We start from the raw sequence: 20000 nt of genomic DNA, 5'->3' as shown, positions 1-20000 counted from the left end.
GCTATCAGGATCTGCCAGCAGTTCATTTGCAGAAAATCTTCTTAGAGACTTTTATTGGCGAGGCAATAACATGTTTGTGTTGAACTACAGCTTGTGTTTGATTTGTGGAACCTGTGAATCTGTCTTCTGTTGTCATTTGAGGAGTTGTTTACATCGCGGGTTCCACATGCGCGATCTTCACAGCGAAAGGTTGTGATATCCCGTAATATCGTTTCTTCTTTCATCGTAAAGGACAAAAGAAAAATGGGAGAAAAAACGACGCCATCAACAGCAGATGTTTGCGTCTGTTGGGTGATGTCCATCCCACAAGCTTTACCATGAATTTGTTGCCGTGACATCCTAGTAACGTATTCTGAAAATCTTTGTCTATATGGTGGAGTCTTGAATTTTATAAACGCAAAAAAAAACAGAAAAAAAACAGAGTATCTTGCAGTATTTATAAAATGTTTAAAAAAGAAATCTAAAGTTGTTTGATAGCTCTCTTTTTTGCAATTGTACCAAAAGTGGCTTAACTATTGAAGTCAATAGCTTTTCTAGTGACTCTAGGCGCGTGAAACTGTGGACTAGCGCGTGTGGTGTGATTTGTACCGGTGAGGTGGCGCTGTTGTTTATCACGTGAATGTGATGCTTTTATCCAGCGGACTCAAACGCAGACGATGAGCTCGGTTTACCCAGAATCCCCTTGGCGTGAGACCGCACATACACACGCATGACATCTGCTTGACTTCTCAGGAAAGTGAAACTGCTGCAGGGCTTTCTGGGAAGGGCTCGTCCCTCGCGTTTGACCCGTGTCATGTGAAGTGTGACATTCTTTTCTTGTTTCTTTTTGAATATATATATAAAAATATATATTTTGGTGTAGACTGTTTTTATGCTACGGTTATATTTGTTGTTGTTTTACTTGGTTTTTGCTTTGAACGCCAGGGAAGCGAGTCGTGTCTCTTGTTTCTGCACTGATTTAAACCGTGAGAACCGTCTCTCATGTTCGACTGCTGTGAAAATCACTTGATTCTTCTTTAAACAAATTGTTTGGTATCGACGTGTTTTCGCCACATCAGCACTATTATTACACAGAGTTTCATGTGTGAACGACTCTGAAACGATTCACTCAAAGAATGAATCGCTAGGTGAATCATTCAGTGATATGAAAGCAGTATAGATGTAAGAAACACAATAGGAAAACATTTGCACTGGAATAATGCAAAAAATGACTTTCTTGCTTAGTCTTTTTTTCTAGTTTTCCAGTAAAAATGCCTATAAATAATGCCGAAGATAATAAGTCTTGTTTTAAGCACAAATTTGCTGAAATTTCATATTTGTTTACTAAAAACAAGCAAAAAAATCTTCCAATGCGGTAAGAAAAAAATCTTAAATTAAGGTTTACCTTTTTCTAAGTCACTCAAGTCAAGATTATATTTCTTAGCCCATTGGCATATTTTTTTTGCTTGTCTTAAGCACAAGTTCATTGAAATTTCATTTTTTTTACTAAAAACAAGATTTATTTTCTTAGCTCATTTTACTGATGAAGAAAATACATCTTGATTCCAGAATGTTTAGACACAATTTCCTGGAAAAGAAGAAGTCCAAGTAAGAGTGAATAATGATGTCTTCAGCAGAGATGAATCAACCGGCACAAGATCTTTAGTGTTTTAATCTTGTGAACAGATTATTCTGGATGTAAGTGGACGGCGGCTTCCTCTGACTGGCTCATCTGTGAAACGGTTTTGTCATGTTCTTTAGTCCGTCTCGGCGTCGCTTTCGTAACAATGGTAACGTTCTCCTATCAGCCGTGGCGTGTCCAGCATTTATAGTCGATATATCGAAAGGATTCGAAGAAAAAATATTCTAGCTTACTTGCAAACGATGATAATGTGATTTTTGTTGTATGTCTGGTAGCAGTACTGGCCGATAAAGACCCTCTTGAATCTTCCACGTGTGGGGGGAGCGACTCCTCGTGTGATCGTAATGTTTGTCGTGGTGTTAAAAGTGAACCTATGAAGTATATGCAAATCAGCCGCTGGTAGAGAAAAGGTCCATAGGAATAGAGTTCTCTGTTGTCTGTGAATAATCGCTTCTGAGGATGTGACCGACACTCACGCTTACAGTTCTGCAGAAAAGAAATCAATTCACCCCACAAGGCCTTCACACCCTGAACTTGGCATCCATCGTTTCATTTCAAGGAGTCGTTGTGTTTTTTCCTTCTTTCTGAAACAGTGCCATGTCCCAGGAGGCGAAGGAAAATAGTTCTCGGTGGTAAAATAAGACAATCCTGAGTTTAGCCAACAGCCTCGGCTAAAGGTCTTATTAAAACTTGATGGTTCTACATCCTGCTTACATTTAAGACACCCTTTGTTTCCAGAATGAGAATTCTATCATCATTTATTCACTCTCACACCTGTACCTGTGTCATTTTCAGAACACAAAAGAAGATATTTCGAAGAACAACAACAACCTTTTTAACTTCCATTGTACAAACACAAAAACATCAAGACATTTCTCAAAATATTTTCTTTTTGTGTTGCACGGTAGAAATACTTACAGATTTACAACCACATCAGAGAGAATAAATGATTGAAAGAATTTCGATTTAAAGGGACAGTTCACCCACAAATGACCAATCTGTCATCATTTACTATTTGAATGTCTTTGTTCGGATCAACACAAAGAAAGACATTTGGAAGAATGTCAATAATTTCAGTTCTGGGACATCTTCCACTACCACAGTAGAAAAAAAATGCTTTGTTTTTGTTCTGTTGAACACATACTGAGATATTTTGAAGAATTTAGGATGCGGTTCTATTGATTACCATTTACATTTTTTTCTACTATGATAGTCCATGATGTCCCGGAACTGAAAAGAACTGACATTCTTCCAAATATCTGTCTGTGTTCATCAGAAAAAAAGGTTTGCCACGACTTGAGGGTGATTAAATGGTGACAGAATTGTCCTTTTTGGGTGCACTATCCCTTTGAAATGCATCCTGTGATTGACAGATATGATTGACAGGCCTCAGCGCTGCCATCAATCTCTTCATAAGTAGATCGATTTAGAGCGAGCGGTCGAGCCGGACCTGCTGTCCACTATCTTTGAAGCTCAGACGTCCTCTGGATGGTGCCGTGTTTTCTCCTCTGAGCCTCATGGGACACTCGTATTAACATCTTTTATTTTATCTCCACATCACGGCTCACAGTGTGTTTTCTTGAGATTTACTACTGAAGGGGTCAGTAAACGTCACGCGTCCTCTATCGTTGTGCTGATGACACTTGTTGGTGTTTATCGCAACCTGAAGTGTGTGTTATACGGTTGAAATAAATGATTTGATCTATTCGACATGTTTGGTCTGTATGCTGCACTTGACAAATGTAGATTTCAGCTTCTTAATGTTCTGTTCTTGTTGTTTAGAGTTGCCCTCCCCATTTTCTTTGTTTTTATACGTCACAGGAGTATATCGGTGACTCTATAAGCTGTTTATCACTGTACCGACATCTGTACGGTCAGAAATGTCAAGCTATACGTTGCTGTGAGTTTATTATGATGGATTTTTTTGTCTGAAAAGAAATAATAAAAACAGTTCTGTTGTTTTTCTCGATGGGGTGTATTAAATTAAGATATCCTAGTTCTTTGTATGGGAAATATAGATAGCGTGAAAGTCCATTTAATTGTAAGTATTTATCAACTAAGTTATTGTACCTTTGCAATTTGTAGATAAGTAATATAATGTATTGGTATATACTGATGAAGTTAACTGTATCAGTCAGTCCGGGGCGTTCTTTAATTTATTGATGTATATACTGTATGTTTGTTGATATACAGCTTACTTTATTTTGTATATGACTAATAAAATACATTTTGAAAAACATCTCGGGTGTGCTAATGGTTTTTTTATGACAGGTGAAATCTATAATGAGACTAATGACCTAATAAAGCATGCATAAGAAATATTCCTGAATTAAATCTTTTTTAGGTGTGCCATGAATAGCATTGCCACATTTTATTTGATTTTTTTTCCAATGGACCCTGAAAAAAGAGAGCGAGCTCAGGAGAGAGAGAGAGCACATGACCCAGTTTAAAGGCGCTCTCGGCGGGCGTATTTTTGGCCCTGACATTAGTAAAACATGACACGATCATGAGAGACGTCTACATTCTGCGACACCTCGCTGTTTGCTGATCCCTCTACACCACACATGTGTTCCTGACAATCACTGATGTCACTTCCTCTGTGACTGCATTAGTCTGAAGTCATTCTCAGATCAAAACTCTGTCCCAATCTGCTCCTCCTCAGCCAGAGAACTGGGTCATCTGAAAACACATTGACTCACCTCTCAGACATTGACTGCTGATGATGCATTTCTATTTATTTACTTCAGATTGAAGCCTGACTGGCAATATCAGAAAAGATCCAAAGTCACAGAAATGTGTGTCTGACATATTGTGCTACTTGCCCTCATCGCTAACATTCAGATCGAATTGCTTAGAATTTTATCCCCAAATTAAAAACCTGTATGAAATAGTACCTGCAGTGATTTTTGAAAGTTCTCTTTATATATTAAGTCTTTTGAAGTTATGTGTGTGCTTTTAAATAGCCCAGTGATTAAATGAACTTCTATAAGAATTCAATGTATTGCACTATTTTATTACAGTCTAAAGCTGTTTTTATGCATCCGTTCATAGGAACAATTAATAAACTCATTAAAATATTTATATTTGTTCAGCCAAGTCGTGTATTCATTTATTTCGCTATTATTAGAAGAATAAATTAAATAACTGAACATTTGGTCGTCTGGGGCAGTAATTAAGAAAAAGAAACGAATTTTGTTCCCATTTCAATTTTACAAAGCGAATATATAATCTTTTACACGTTGATTTCTTTTTTATCAACAAAACATAACCTTTTAATCAAACAAAAATTGTCGATTTGGTAAATAGCACAAAAGTAGATTTAGACTCGTTAAGAGATGATCCTTTGTTCTCATAAGCGCTTCATCCGGGTCTGCAGGGGGCAGTAGAGCTCAGTTCCCGCTAATACAGAGCCTGAGCGCGCGCGCGTGTGACACATAAAACACGGAGCAGCAAAACAATCTACACGATGAGGTTATGATGAATGTATTTGAATGACAGAAGCCAAATCTTCACGAGAACAGTCGTTAAATATCAGCGGAGTGCTCTGAATGTATAGTATTAAAGTAAAGCTGCTTTCAAATACTTTAGTGAGTCCGGATCCGGTGTCGACTCCAGTCCGCCGTTAACTGTCGTTGCTGTGGCGGAAATGTAAACAGCTCGTGAAACAGAAGCCCACAGAGATAGAGTTTGCTGTTATATATAATACCGAGTGTGTTACACTTGTCGTTTAATCAAAGCTATTGTTTAAATGCTCTTTCAACGACTGTTCTATAAAGCCTTATTTAGTTTTAATGACGTTATTGTGCCATCTGTGTAGTCCACGACAGTGTTTGTTATTCAAACGAAGCGACTTTTAGAAGAAACACTGACATTAATACACGGTGAGTGTGTTTTCATATTTCACTTTACAACAGCTCGTGTTAGATTTACATTTGAATGTTCGTTTGACGTGTTTTTCAGTGTAATGGAGAGTTATGAAGATTTCATTCAGAGACACCGCGAGAGTCCAGCTGATGATGATGAAGATGAAGAGTCTGTCAGGAAACCTTCATCTGTCATCGTGTTTCATAGAGTCTGTGTCCTGCCTCCTGTGGTATGACGTCATCATCATCATCATCATCATTACAACTTTTATCATGACGCATCTGATCAACTGTGTGTGTGTGTGTGTCAGCTGAGTGAGCAGCAGAGAGACGAGATGAGACTTCTGAGAGAAACAGTGTTGAATGTGATGAAGAGCAGGAGACATAAGACATCTGACCGCGTGAGTTACACATGTGTCATCAACTCTACACTTATCATAGAGAGAGAGAGACAAATCCATAATGTAATATGAAACATGATCTCAAATGTGAAGCGCTTACACACTCAACTGTCAGATACTGTACATAAAGCTTATCCGTTATCCATGAAAAAAGAAACAGAAATGAGAAAATAAGATAATTACAAAAATGAAAATCACTTGAGGAAAAAAAAAATATTAGATCAACAAATATAGACATAAACAGAAATGATGAAGACAGTTTCAGTAGAAGATAAGATGATTACTTACACATTTTTGTATGTTTTCTTTTGCTTTATCGTTATAATGAAATGTTGTTTTATGTTTCATGTATGATATGTTCTGCTGATGTATTGCAGTACAATAATATTTGCACTGTAATATTGAGTGACTGAAAAAATGACAGCAATGAGAATGTGTCTGACACATGACCTGTGAGTTTCACCTGAATCACCTGCTGTAAACTACACTACACTCGCTGGATGTGTGCTTCAATCTATGAAATTAGTTTCATAGACACAAATATAGTTGTGCAAATATTTATAACTATTATCGTTTCTTTTAAATAAATAAGGTCTTTGAAATGGATGACTTTGAAGTAATGAAAACAGAGCAGCCGATAAGATCTCTGAATGAATGGGAACTCCTTCAATACTGTTAAAAAATAGAAAGAAGTGGCATGATCAAATTCCAAGAGAACATTTCTTCAAAATTCTTTGAAAAAATCAGTTTTATTTTATTGTTTAGATTTTGTTTGTTGATATATAATCCTCACAGTTGCCTTTGTGGCATTCCACAGTTTTGATGAGCTTGCTAGTCTTCTAAAATGTGGTAAATTATGAGTAAGAGAGTGAGTAAATGTTCAAAACCTTCTGACCGGTAGTGTAGATTTATATTATCTGTGCTGATCTGTCCTTCATCAGACAGTACAGTCATTTTGTCATTGAGTGATAACTGTACTTTATATGTGTGTGTAAAGGAGTGTAAAGGAGAAACACTGACTGCAGATGTTAAGACGTCCATCACCTGCACTGAACAGCAGACGAGTGATGACGTCACACAGAGTCAAGAGATCTTCACCTGTCCTCCTCTGACATCAACCGCTCATGACGCCCAGCCAGCCAATCAGCAGAGAGCTTTTCCCGTGGATGAGTCTCTGGAGGAAACCCAGTTCACAGTTGTGTTTGAGGGAGCTGGCACAGCTCGTCATCACTCCAATAAACATCCTCTCAGTGACATCAGCCACCAGATGATGATGTCATCAGGGTATGTGACCAATGAAAACACACACGTCACCTGTGAAGACTCCAGCTGGGTGGAGAACAACGGATCCTCTGCAGGCTTTTGTTTAAATACCACTTGGTCGCCCGGTACAGGAAGTGACATCATCAGCCATGCTCCAGTGGACGGCTCAGCGTTAGAGGAGGAGACGGCAGTCTCAGAGCCGTACCGCATGAGTCTTCAGAACCTTTTGAAGAAATCTCAGGATTACCGGCGACACCAGCGGCTCCTGCGCAGTCAAACGCCAATTCTCGAGTCCACCGACGAACACGGCCTGTCCGACAAAGAAAACCAGGAATTCCTTCCCAATCAGATGTGGAGGGCGGAGCTCAGCAACGCAAGAGAGAGGAGAAAAGTGAAACTGCAGCAGCCGGATGCAGACACGGAGAGGTCAGATGGCCGTCCTGAAGAACATCACCACTCTCTTACAGAGTCCACTTCTGCCAAATCTCGGTACCTCTCCAAACAGAAACCTGTGGCTGTGTGCAGATCTTCTTCAGCAGCTGGCAGGAAGTTCTCCAGCGTCCCGGCACCCAAGTTCTGTTTGAGCCCTGTACGCAGCAAAAAGGCCTGTGGCGGTGTTCCTGTAAAGAAAACAACTGTCTGTGCGGAGCGTGAGGAGGAATCACAGTCCAACCGTACAGATGACAGAGAGACGCTTGTGGACGGCAGCTCACAGCAAACACAACAAATCGCCCAGTTAGAGTTCAACTTATCCAGTCTGAAAGCACTGATCTCAGATCTGGAGTCAACGCTCACGGTGTCACACAGCAGCTGCACGCTCGTCACACATCCCTCACACAAGTTTTCAGAGCCCCCCATGCAGCCCTCCCGCATCCTCATCGACTCATCCAATCACAAACAAACCCATGACTCTGAAGAGAAGAAACACTCTTCTCTGATTGGCTCGTCTTTCTGTCAGTCGTATGATGTAGATGCCCCCTCCGGCCTCTGGACACAGTTGACCCCTGAGACGGGCGCTCATGAGGGGGTGTCTCGAGCCAAACGCAGACTCCTCATGAACGCCATGAGCCCTGAACCACACACAGGTCAGTAGAAGATCAAACCAAACTGAACGTTCAAGAACAAAAACACACAGTACGTTAGCAAAAGGCAGGCTAGTGAAACCATTTTACTTTTATTAGTTTTGTCTGGTTGTATTTATTTTGTATTTTTTTGAAAGTTTATATTGGATAGGAAAGCTAGTCACTATTGTAGTATATTGCCTGACCAATCTTTTGTCTCTCATGAATCATCAGTGCTGCAGACGTCTGCGCAGGCGCAGTCGGAGGATCAGGTGAGAGTTCTGTTGGAGGACGAGCGCAGACGACAGCAGGATTTACTGCAGGTGATCATCATCACAGATCACTGACCTCATCACACGTGTCAGGACAGAATCAGACAGATTCAGGGTGAATTTAGAGTGACGGCGCTCTGAAGTTTAATGCTTTCAGGAAATAATGTCAATATATGTCACGTTATAGAGTGAAACATTCCTGCTGTCACAGAGTGATGTTTATTTTCTGATTTAATCACAGTAGAAATGAGATGATTGTACATGTTTCTTTCTTGTTTGTGTTTCAGTCTTTGGCTGTGCGATACCAGTTTCTGAGGAGTGTGTCCTTCCCTCGTCCCAGCATGGGCGCACGTCTGGAGGACACCTCGACCTCGTCTGTGTTCACAAGCCCCTCCCACACACACGACACATCACGTGTAGGACTAGCAGCACACAACACACACACACTGTGAAGTGTTTCAGAATCAGTTGTGAAGTGACATCTGCTCACTGTCTGTCTGTCTCACAGCAGTCCTGTCTGTCTCTCCCTGCGTCCTGTCGCCCTCTGGTGGCGGCTGCAGTGAAAGGCTTCCTGACCCGAAGACTCCTGCATACAGAACGTGTGTCACAGCTGGTCAGAACCGTTCAGGTGACACTGGTGGATGATTTGTGTGTGTGTGTGCTGTTTTAATCCTGTGTGTCAAGTTAAGAACTGTTAAAAACATCTGGACTGGTTGTCAGAGCAGATCATTTTAATAGCAGATGTTGTGTTCTCAGGACACGCAGCAGTTCCTGCATCAGACCACCATCAGAGGAGATTTCAGCAGCCGACAGGATCTCATGCTTCAGGAGCGAGTCTCTCTGCAGGTGAAAATTCACACAGAATCATGACACCAAACCGTCTGCGCACATCTGCATTCTGCACATGACTGCTTGTCTCTGTCTCTGCGTCATCAGCTACGTGCCACGCGATACGAGTTTCACAACATCATGTTCAAGAGCAGCGTCTGTGAGCGCATGAAGATGATTCATCAGGACAGACAGGTGACCAGAGAGAGACGCTTCAGAGAACACGTGAGGAACAACCTGCTGATTTATAGTGACTGATTTATAGTGACTGATTTATAGTGAATGATCTGTAGTGAATGATCTATAGTGACTGATCTATAGTGAATGATCTGTAGTGAATGATCTGTAGTGACTGATTTATAGTGACTGATTTATAGTGAATGATCTGTAGTGAATGATCTATAGTGACTGATCTATAGTGAATGATCTGTAGTGAATGATCTGTAGTGACTGATTTATAGTGAATGATCTATAGTGAATGATCTATAGTGACTGATCTATAGTGAATGATCTATAGTGACTGATCTGTAGTGAATGATCTATAGTGACTGATCTATAGTGAATGATCTGTAGTGAATGATCTATAGTGACTGATCTATAGTGAATGATCTGTAGTGAATGATCTATAGTGACTGATCTATAGTGAATGATCTATAGTGACTGATCTATAGTGACTGATCTATAGTGAATGATCTGTAGTGAATGATCTGTAGTGACTGATCTATAGTGACTGATCTATAGTGACTGATCTATAGTGAATGATCTATAGTGAATGATCTGTAGTGAATGATCTATAGTGACTGATCTATAGTGAATGATCTGTAGTGAATGATCTGTGGTGACTGATTTATAGTGAATGATCTATAGTGAATGATCTATAGTGACTGATCTATAGTGACTGATCTATAGTGAATGATATATAGTGACTGATCTATAGTGAATGATCTGTAGTGAATGATCTATAGTGACTGATCTATAGTGACTGATCTATAGTGAATGATCTATAGTGAATGATCTATAGTTACTGATCTATAGTGACTGATCTGTAGTGAATGATCTGTAGTGAATGATCTGTAGTGACTGATCTGTAGTGAGTGATCTGTAGTGACTGATCTATAGTGACTGATCTATAGTGAATGATCTATAGTGACTGATCTATAGTGAATGATCTGTAGTGAATGATCTGTAGTGACTGATCTGTAGTGAGTGATCTGTAGTGACTGATCTGTAGTGACTGATCTGTAGTGACTGATTTATAGTGAATGATCTATAGTGAATGATCTATAGTGACTGATCTATAGTGACTGATCTATAGTGACTGATCTATAGTGAATGATATATAGTGACTGATCTATAGTGAATGATCTGTAGTGAATGATCTATAGTGACTGATCTATAGTGACTGATCTATAGTGAATGATCTATAGTGAATGATCTATAGTTACTGATCTATAGTGACTGATCTGTAGTGAATGATCTGTAGTGAATGATCTGTAGTGACTGATCTGTAGTGAGTGATCTGTAGTGACTGATCTATAGTGACTGATCTATAGTGAATGATCTATAGTGACTGATCTATAGTGAATGATCTGTAGTGAATGATCTGTAGTGAATGATCTGTAGTGACTGATCTGTAGTGAGTGATCTGTAGTGACTGATCTGTAGTGACTGATCTATAGTGACTGATCTATAGTGACTGATCTATAGTGACTGATCTGTAGTGAATGATCTGTAGTGAACGATCTGTAGTGACTGATCTATAGTGACTGATCTATAGTGAATGATCTGTAGTGAATGATCTATAGTGACTGATCTATAGTGAATGATCTATAGTGAATGATCTATAGTGACTGATCTGTAGTGAATGATCTGTAGTGGATGATCTGTAGTGACTGATCTGTAGTGAGTGATCTGTAGTGACTGATCTATAGTGACTGATCTGTAGTGACTGATCTGTAGTGACTGATCTGTAGTGAGTGATCTGTAGTGACTGATCTATAGTGACTGATCTGTAGTGAATGATCTGTAGTGACTGATCTGTAGTGAATGATCTGTAGTGAATGATCTATAGTGACTGATCTGTAGTGAATGATCTGTAGTGACTGATCTGTAGTGACTGATTTATAGTGACTGATCTATAGTGAATGATCTATAGTGACTGATCTATAGTGAATGATCTATAGTGACTGATCTATAGTGAATGATCTGTAGTGAATGATCTATAGTGACTGATCTATAGTGAATGATCTGTAGTGAATGATCTATAGTGACTGATCTATAGTGAATGATCTATAGTGACTGATCTATAGTGAATGATCTGTAGTGAATGATCTGTAGTGACTGATCTATAGTGACTGATCTATAGTGAATGATCTATAGTGACTGATCTATAGTGACTGATCTATAGTGACTGATCTGTAGTGAATGATCTGTAGTGAATGATCTGTAGTGAATGATCTATAGTGACTGATCTATAGTGAATGATCTGTAGTGAATGATCTGTAGTGACTGATTTATAGTGAATGATCTATAGTGAATGATCTATAGTGACTGATCTATAGTGACTGATCTATAGTGACTGATCTGTAGTGAGTGATCTGTAGTGACTGATCTATAGTGACTGATCTATAGTGACTGATCTATAGTGACTGATCTATAGTGACTGATCTATAGTGACTGATCTATAGTGACTGATCTATAGTGAATGATATATAGTGACTGATCTATAGTGAATGATCTGTAGTGAATGATCTATAGTGACTGATCTATAGTGACTGATCTATAGTGAATGATCTATAGTGAATGATCTATAGTTACTGATCTATAGTGACTGATCTGTAGTGAATGATCTGTAGTGAATGATCTGTAGTGACTGATCTGTAGTGAGTGATCTGTAGTGACTGATCTATAGTGACTGATCTATAGTGAATGATCTATAGTGACTGATCTATAGTGAATGATCTGTAGTGAATGATCTGTAGTGACTGATCTGTAGTGACTGATCTGTAGTGAGTGATCTGTAGTGACTGATCTATAGTGACTGATCTATAGTGACTGATCTATAGTGACTGATCTGTAGTGAATGATCTGTAGTGAATGATCTGTAGTGACTGATCTATAGTGACTGATCTATAGTGAATGATCTGTAGTGAATGATCTATAGTGACTGATCTATAGTGAATGATCTATAGTGAATGATCTATAGTTACTGATCTATAGTGAATGATCTATAGTGACTGATCTATAGTGACTGATCTATAGTGAATGATCTGTAGTGACTGATCTATAGTGAATGATCTGTAGTGAATGATCTGTAGTGACTGATCTGTAGTGACTGATCTGTAGTGAATGATCTGTAGTGAATGATCTGTAGTGAATGATCTGTAGTGAATGATCTGTAGTGAATGATCTGTAGTGAATGATCTGTAGTGACTGATCTATAGTGACTGATCTATAGTGAATGATCTATAGTTACTGATCTATAGTGAATGATCTATAGTGAATGATCTATAGTTACTGATCTATAGTGAATGATCTGTAGTGAATGATCTATAGTTACTGATCTATAGTGAATGATCTGTAGTGACTGATCTATAGTGAATGATCTGTAGTGACTGATCTATAGTGACTGATCTATAGTGACTGATCTGTAGTGACTGATCTGTAGTGAATGATCTGTAGTGAATGATCTGTAGTGACTGATCTGTAGTGAGTGATCTGTAGTGAGTGATCTGTAGTGACTGATCTGTAGTGACTGATCTGTAGTGAGTGATCTGTAGTGAGTGATCTGTAGTGACTGATCTGTAGTGACTGATCTGTAGTGACTGATCTGTAGTGAGTGATCTGTAGTGACTGATCTATAGTGACTGATCTATAGTGACTGATCTATAGTGACTGATCTGTAGTGACTGATCTGTAGTGAATGATCCGTAGTGACTGATCTATAGTGAATGATCTATAGTGACTGATCTATAGTGAATGATCTGTAGTGAATGATCTATAGTGACTGATCTATAGTGACTGATCTATAGTGAATGATCTATAGTGAATGATCTATAGTTACTGATCTATAGTGACTGATCTGTAGTGAATGATCTGTAGTGAATGATCTGTAGTGACTGATCTGTAGTGAGTGATCTGTAGTGACTGATCTATAGTGAATGATCTATAGTGACTGATCTGTAGTGACTGATCTGTAGTGACTGATCTGTAGTGACTGATCTATAGTGACTGATCTATAGTGACTGATCTGTAGTGAATGATCTGTAGTGAATGATCCGTAGTGCCTGATCCGTAGTGCCTGATCCGTAGTGAATGATCCGTAGTGACTGATCTGTAGTGAATGATCTGTAGTGACTGATCTGTAGTGAATGATCTGTAGTGAATGATCTGTAGTGAATGATCCGTAGTGACTGATCTGTAGTGAATGATCTGTAGTGACTGATCTGTAGTGAATGATCTGTAGTGAATGATCTGTAGTGAATGATCTGTAGTGAATGATCTGTAGTGAATGATCTGTAGTGAATGATCTGTAGTGACTGATCTGTAGTGACTGATCTATAGTGAATGATCTATAGTGACTGATCTGTAGTGACTGATCTGTAGTGAATGATCTGTAGTGAATGATCTGTAGTGACTGATCTGTAGTGAATGATCTGTAGTGAATGATCTGTAGTGAATGATCCGTAGTGACTGATCTGTAGTGAATGATCTGTAGTGACTGATCTGTAGTGAATGATCTGTAGTGAATGATCTGTAGTGAATGATCTGTAGTGAATGATCTGTAGTGACTGATCTGTAGTGACTGATCTATAGTGAATGATCTATAGTGACTGATCTATAGTGACTGGTGACTCATGACATCTTAACACTGATGCTGGTGGCTCCACCTCCTGCCACTGCAGAATGCCTACCAATCCAGTCATTCGCATAGATCAGTGGTTTGAACAGGAGACTTCATGAGTCATGGAGAATGTGTTTGTGTTTCAGGGGAATAAAGTGAAGGGTTCACTGTCTGCTGCTACCAGAAAAGCTTTAGAACGCAAAAAACTTGCCATGTGAGTGTAACCATCACTATATCTCACTACAGACACAGCACACTTTAAAGCACATCATAAATCACATTTTTTATTTGTGTTTGTCAAATCTGGAGATTATAGCAAAATATATAAAAAAAACTAAACAAGATCAAACAAGCTGCATCAACATTGATTCTGATGATGTTTCACACGTTCCTGCACTCATGTCAGGTGTCTTTATTGTGTCTGCATCCATCTCAAACTTTCACTACACACAACTTACTATAACACTCATTGAGTTATTGCATTCTACTGCACTATACACATTCACAATTGTTTAATATATTGTTCAGGCCTACATGACTTTCAATGCCGTCATGTTGTGCTTTTATAAAATATCATTTCAAAAGCAGGTGTGTGTAGAATGTGTGACCTGGAGCACCACCGGCTCTGTGTGAGGTGTGTTTCTCATCAGTGTTTGTTAATGTTTTTAGGTTACAGAGGAAATCTACAGTCAGGTCAAAGTTTTCACCGTCTGGAGACGAGTCATGGACTCTTGTGCCAAAGATTTGTCGTGTTTCAAAGAAAACAAGTCCCCGGTGAACACCACCCATCACATCCAGCTGTGTGCCTTCATGAAGTTCTCCTTTGTGCTTTTATTGTGTTTGTTCAATGTTTTGCCAGCTTTTATTTATTATGAGGTCTCTTTTCAGACCCTTCAGTCTAACAATATGAATTCAGTTCCTGGTTTTCTGTCTGTACAAACCTTAATAAATGATTCCAATAATCATTCAAAGATCTTGAACTTCATTTACATTAATGTAACACTTTTATCCAAAGCCATTTTCAGTTGAGGAATACAAGTGATTCATCTTAAGGCATTAATTACAACAAGTGCCTGTAATACCAAGTTTCAGTCACAACATTCAAGAGTTTGAGCCAGTGAACAGACTAAAATAAGAGAGACATAGTCAGATGTATTTCATTTTGGTTACTGTAAGTGCTTTCGGAGGAGGAGTTTTTGGCTGTCTGGATGGAATTGGGCTGAATTTCCATCAGCAAGGAACCATTACCCTCTGGGCAACAAAGCATATTTGCTTTTATATGGCACTTTAGTAGGATATAAAACACTGCCAGATGATGAGAGTGTAGATGAGCTTTCATACGGTGATGAGTGAGTAAGAATACGGATGGAGATCAAGATGAAGACAGAAGTACCACAACAGTAGTAAATCAACATAAGGATGTTTAGAGTCTTAAACTAAATTCTTTAATGGATTTATGTAGTTTAAAGAAATGTTTTTTATAGTTAGGCATGAAATTGTCAAATGCTTCAGTTTGTCTGTTATGGTACAGTGTTAGCTTGATGCAACAAACTTTTAAAAATTAAATTTTAAAAAGAAGAAAATGTTTATTGACATTTTTACAATATTCAATTTTCAGCATAAAAAAATGTTTTCGTCATTTTTGGCATATTGCGTACCACAGAGTGTTTAGAGAAAAAACAGGAAACAAACTCCCTTTTAAAACATTTGTATATTTTCAGCTGTATAACGATACATACATAATCTTTTCATTTAAATTATCTGATGTTTCATTGACTCAACAATTATCAAACAGCTTGTGAAAACATTTGACGTCAGAGCTAAAACAAGTCCAGAATCTTCAGTCTCTTAATGTGAATGAACAACCCAACATCCCTGAACCAAAGAATGAAAACAGTTTTGGCCTTTAATGTGTTGACAATAAGCTTTAAAAACTAACACACCTGTTCCCAGATCAGCACACAAGCTGTTCACAATTCACAATTCACTGAAACACACATGATTCATACAAACCCTCTGAAACAAAAGACTCAATAGAGTTATTATCCCACAGAAACACACCAGACGGCTGTCTGTAACACAAACACACTGAGTTTGACTGTGAACCTCAAAGAACAAAATGAAGTCTAGTTTTAGAACCTTTAAGAAGTTAAATGAAAAACATTCTGTCCAGAGAATGTTTATTAACTTCAAAACAACATATATAATGATGATCCCTGTGTGCTTTAGAATTTTAAAATATGTCCATGACAGTACTGGGAACTGAGTGAGATTCATTATCATTGCACAAAATTAAACTGTTTACCCCACAAAATGTCTTTACATATGAGGTTTGTTTGACTCTGGAGTGTTAATATCATCCTTCACTGCAGTTTATTATGAAATATTTCGGTTGTCAGGACAACTTAAGTAGTAACAGCAGAAATAAACAATACTGTCCAATCAAAAAAGACTTCAGGGTGTAAACTCTTCTACACTGATGGAGAGATGTCGAGGTCTTGTCTGCTTTAAAAGATCATTTAACAAACAGCAAAAATAATAAAACGTAATAATAAATACATTCCAAGCAAAAACAGAATAATCATTGTTCTTTAATTTCACTGACTCACGTGATGATGGTTTTCTCTTCTACCTGAATTGAGTTCAGCTGAAGCATCAATACAGTGATTCTTATTAAATATCATCTATGTATTCAACATTATGTACAGCGTCCAGCAGGCGGCGCTCTCACCAGCTGACAGTAAAGCCACACACACACACACACACACACACACACACACAAACAGATTCAGAATTCACACAATCATCAGTGATGTGTGGACACACCTCCAGGACAGACGACCACCTGAGGGCAGGAGGAGGAAGAGGCTGCAAGGCATTATGGGATGTCTGAGACAGAAATATAAAGCATGAGTTTCATCTAGTGTGTCTGGATGCAGAGTCAAATCAAAGTATTAAGATAGAAGATGTTTCTCAGGCTCCAGTGATACTTGTGTGTGTTTGTGTATCTATGTTCAGGCCAAACCGACACCCAACGTCCAGCAGGCCGTTCCCATAACACACACACCTGTCACCCGCAGCCCTCTCTCCCCCCATCTGCTGTCCGCCGAGAACACAGAGATGGGCGTTGGGGACCCAACGGGGCGGGGCCGTCCATAGGTGTCATGTGACGTTGACCTCCAGCACGTGATCGTCTGTGCCGGGCAGCACCAACACCTGTCTGCTCTGTGTGCTGACAAACACCTGACCGGGGGCGAACGGCTCACGCTTTGGCATGGGGAGACCCCGCGGCTGCTGCTCGCCGCTGCCCACAGAGTGAACGCTGCCCCGGCTGCGCAGACTCGCCGTATCGCCCTGATCCTCCAGTCCTTTATCCAGCAGAGAGAGACTGTCGTTCTCTAGACACGAGTCTGTGTGGAGCAGACCAGCGTTACAACCAAAGTCACATCACCTACACCACACATCATCAGATCACACTTATGTGACAAATAACCTCTTCCAAAAATAAAGAGCAGCAGTCTTTCTTTATACTGATAGAAACTAACATCTAAAAAACTTGCTGGATAAAAATTTTTTTGACATTTACGAGAGAGATAGAAATAAATCAACAATATTTGACTTTTTAAAGAGATGTGAGAAAGTGAGAGCTGATGTTTACATTTAGGTTCTTCTGTAAATGTCTGTTTACTGTATTTCACTTTAGTTCATTTTGCACTCCACACGTCTTTTTCATGTGACGTCTAGAGCTGAAGTGTAACTCAAACCTCCTTCTGTTGAGTTGAGCTCACCTGTGTCGGGCGGGATGACAGGGCTTGTGTGGTGCGGTAGGTATTTGAACACTCTGATGTTGGGGTAGGGCAGGTGACCTGCAAACAACGGCATCACCTCCATCTGAACCTTGTGTGTTGCCATGGCAGCAACCGGCATGGACACGAGCCCTGAACTCTTGCCGCACACCGCCCAGTTACTGTTGTTATCCATCACTGCGCACACACACATCATAGTAAAGCAGCTGCTCAGCACTCAATCATCACACACACACACACTCTGTCCTACCTTCATACATCAGTCTGGTGGTCCTCAGACCCTCAGCCTCAATGAGCTCCTCATCACATCTGTCCGTGTCATCAGGTTCAGAGAGACGTGTGAGTGACACCTCCAGCCTGCAGAGGGCACCGGTGTGACAGTGCTGCTCTCCAGCAGACGGACAGATCTCAGCTCGCACACTGTACACCGTCTGACACACATAGAGAGAGAGAGAGAGAGAGAGAGAGAGGTGTTATCAGACAGACACACACACACCGCTATCACAGTGAATGTGTGTGTGTTCTCACTGAAACTCTCTCCAGCATGAAGTCGTATCTGTAGGGTCTGATCACAGCGTCTGATGTGTCTGCGGGAGCGAAACCGGCAGAAAACTGACAGTCCAATGTGGACGGAGGAGTGCCGCTCCACTTCAACTCCCAAACACTGAACACACACTGCTGACTCAACACCAGCTGCACACACACACACACACACACACACGTGACATGTTAAAGCGTGATTATCTTCACACAGTCAGGAGTCAGTGTGCTTTGATCAGACAGACTCACACTCGCCGTCGGACCGCCCAGAGGCTGCAGCTCCACTGAATCTGTGTGTTGATTCTCAGTCAACGTCTGATCTCTCAGCTGAAAGTTAGTGTCTGATACATTCTGAAGACAAACCTGGATGAACTTCCTGTCAGGATGACATCACACAGATCAGAATCATGTGGACACATGTGGGTGAGTTTGATGTCACGCGTGTGGTGTTACCTCTGTCCTGCAGACAGCAGCGAGTGCTTCACTTTGAAGGGCACGTGGAAGGTGAGAGAGAGCAGGGTGGAGTAAATGGACCAGGGGCAATCGACAGACACCTACAACACACACACACACATCTGTAGAGAAACACACAAACACACCACCTCATGTTTCTGCCGCTGAATCAAACCTTCTGGTCTACGATGGCCATTCCGCTGTTGAAGCGAGTTCTGCTGCGTGAGTGATGATTGATCTGGCCGTTAGTGAGACGCCCGCTCTCCGTCCGCGCCAGGCATGATGGGATATGACACAGCACGTCCAGCAGGAACTCCAGCGTGTGGTAGGGAGGAGTCAGAGGGAGGGAGATGCTGGTCACTTTCTCAGATGACTGAATGGACAGAGCGCTCTCACCGATCAGATCTGAGAGATGATGAGACAGACTGATAATCTTCTTATATTTAGGCAAGGCAAGTTTATTTATATATAACATTTCATACACAAGTGCAATTCAAAGTGCTTTACATAAAATGATTGACAGAAAGAAATAAAATGTATCTTTAAAGTGCAAATGATTTAAGATCACAAAAACTTTAGATTTTTAAGAAACAATAAAACAGCAATAAAATGGATTAAAATTTTTTAGTGCATATATAAAAAGTAAAAGAGTAAAATAAAAATAAATTAGAAATAGAAGTGCAGTTGATGTTGTGAATGCACAGCTAAACAAGTGTGTTTTTAATCTGGATTTAAAAGTATCTGCTGTTGATGAATGTCTGATGTCTTCTGGAAGCAGATTCCAGCTACAGGTGACGTAATGACTAAACGCTGACTCACCCTGTTTTGAGTGAACCCTTGTTATCTCTAACTGACTTGATCCTGATGATCTGAGAAGTCTGTTTGGTTTATATTCAATGAGCATATCTGAGATGTATTTAGGTCCTAGACCACTAAGTGATTTATAGAGAATTAATAATACTTTGAAGATGATTCTAAAAGTAACTGGTAACATATATTTACTCTCAAGTATATCTTCACATAGATGCCACACACACATCCAGGCGTCC

At 39.8% G+C, this 20000-nt stretch overlaps 3 protein-coding genes across 13 annotated transcripts in view; 2 read left to right on the top strand and 1 right to left on the bottom strand.

The window, feature by feature from the left end:
• mafgb (v-maf avian musculoaponeurotic fibrosarcoma oncogene homolog Gb) overlaps window positions 1–3860 on the top strand; it is a 31743-nt gene extending 27883 nt beyond the window's left edge. For all 9 annotated transcript variants that reach the window (XM_056734115.1, XM_056734112.1, XM_056734114.1 and 6 more), the window contains one exon: window positions 1–3860. This exon is cut by the window's left edge and continues 989 nt beyond it. The gene's annotated coding sequence lies outside the window, so the exon portion shown is untranslated.
• Window positions 3861–5022: 1162 nt separating this feature from the next.
• Window positions 5023–15123, top strand: si:ch73-100l22.3 (uncharacterized). 2 transcript variants are annotated; one of them, XM_056735626.1, is made up of 11 exons: window positions 5023–5502; window positions 5582–5714; window positions 5796–5885; window positions 6883–8233; window positions 8444–8532; window positions 8769–8897; window positions 8993–9109; window positions 9238–9327; window positions 9418–9534; window positions 14299–14366; window positions 14822–15123. In XM_056735626.1, exons 2-11 carry the CDS (start codon window positions 5586–5588, stop codon window positions 14928–14930), a joined length of 2289 nt encoding a protein of 762 aa, XP_056591604.1. In that variant the 5' UTR covers window positions 5023–5502; window positions 5582–5585; the 3' UTR covers window positions 14931–15123. The 2 variants fall into 2 exon arrangements, with proteins under 2 accessions (XP_056591604.1, XP_056591603.1); XM_056735625.1 differs by having other exon boundaries at window positions 8990–9109.
• Window positions 15124–15713: 590 nt separating this feature from the next.
• trappc10 (trafficking protein particle complex subunit 10) overlaps window positions 15714–20000 on the bottom strand; it is a 13801-nt gene continuing 9514 nt past the window's right edge. The window contains exons 17-24 of one of the 2 annotated variants that reach the window (XR_008905012.1): window positions 19127–19356; window positions 18952–19052; window positions 18748–18874; window positions 18487–18651; window positions 18209–18389; window positions 17941–18135; window positions 17220–17562; window positions 15714–17041 (exon numbers count right to left, since the gene is read on the bottom strand). Coding sequence is in view for 1 of the 2 variants with exons in the window: in XM_056735102.1 (XP_056591080.1) it covers window positions 17315–17562; window positions 17941–18135; window positions 18209–18389; window positions 18487–18651; window positions 18748–18874; window positions 18952–19052; window positions 19127–19356 (1247 nt within the window). In the remaining variant the exon portion in view is untranslated. Of the gene's footprint in view, window positions 17563–17940; window positions 18136–18208; window positions 18390–18486; window positions 18652–18747; window positions 18875–18951; window positions 19053–19126; window positions 19357–20000 lie in introns of both variants that reach the window. The other variant, XM_056735102.1, reaches the window with a different exon arrangement.

The sequence above is a fragment of the Triplophysa dalaica genome, chromosome 21 (genome assembly GCF_015846415.1).
Source record: "Triplophysa dalaica isolate WHDGS20190420 chromosome 21, ASM1584641v1, whole genome shotgun sequence".
Taxonomy (NCBI): domain Eukaryota; kingdom Metazoa; phylum Chordata; class Actinopteri; order Cypriniformes; family Nemacheilidae; genus Triplophysa; species Triplophysa dalaica.
Note: the sequence above shows the minus strand (reverse complement) of the source record. Positions and strands in the feature narration are given on the sequence as shown.

Excerpts from the sequence above, each read along its gene's own strand:
- si:ch73-100l22.3 (XM_056735625.1), top strand. The coding sequence starts at position 5,586 with ATGGAGAGTTATGAAGATTTCATTCAGAGACACCGCGAGAGTCCAGCT. Across the intron at positions 9,535-14,298 it reads AGAGACGCTTCAGAGAACAC|GGGAATAAAGTGAAGGGTTC; the intron begins GTGAGGAACAAC and ends TTTGTGTTTCAG. Across the intron at positions 14,367-14,821 it reads GAACGCAAAAAACTTGCCAT|GTTACAGAGGAAATCTACAG; the intron begins GTGAGTGTAACC and ends TAATGTTTTTAG.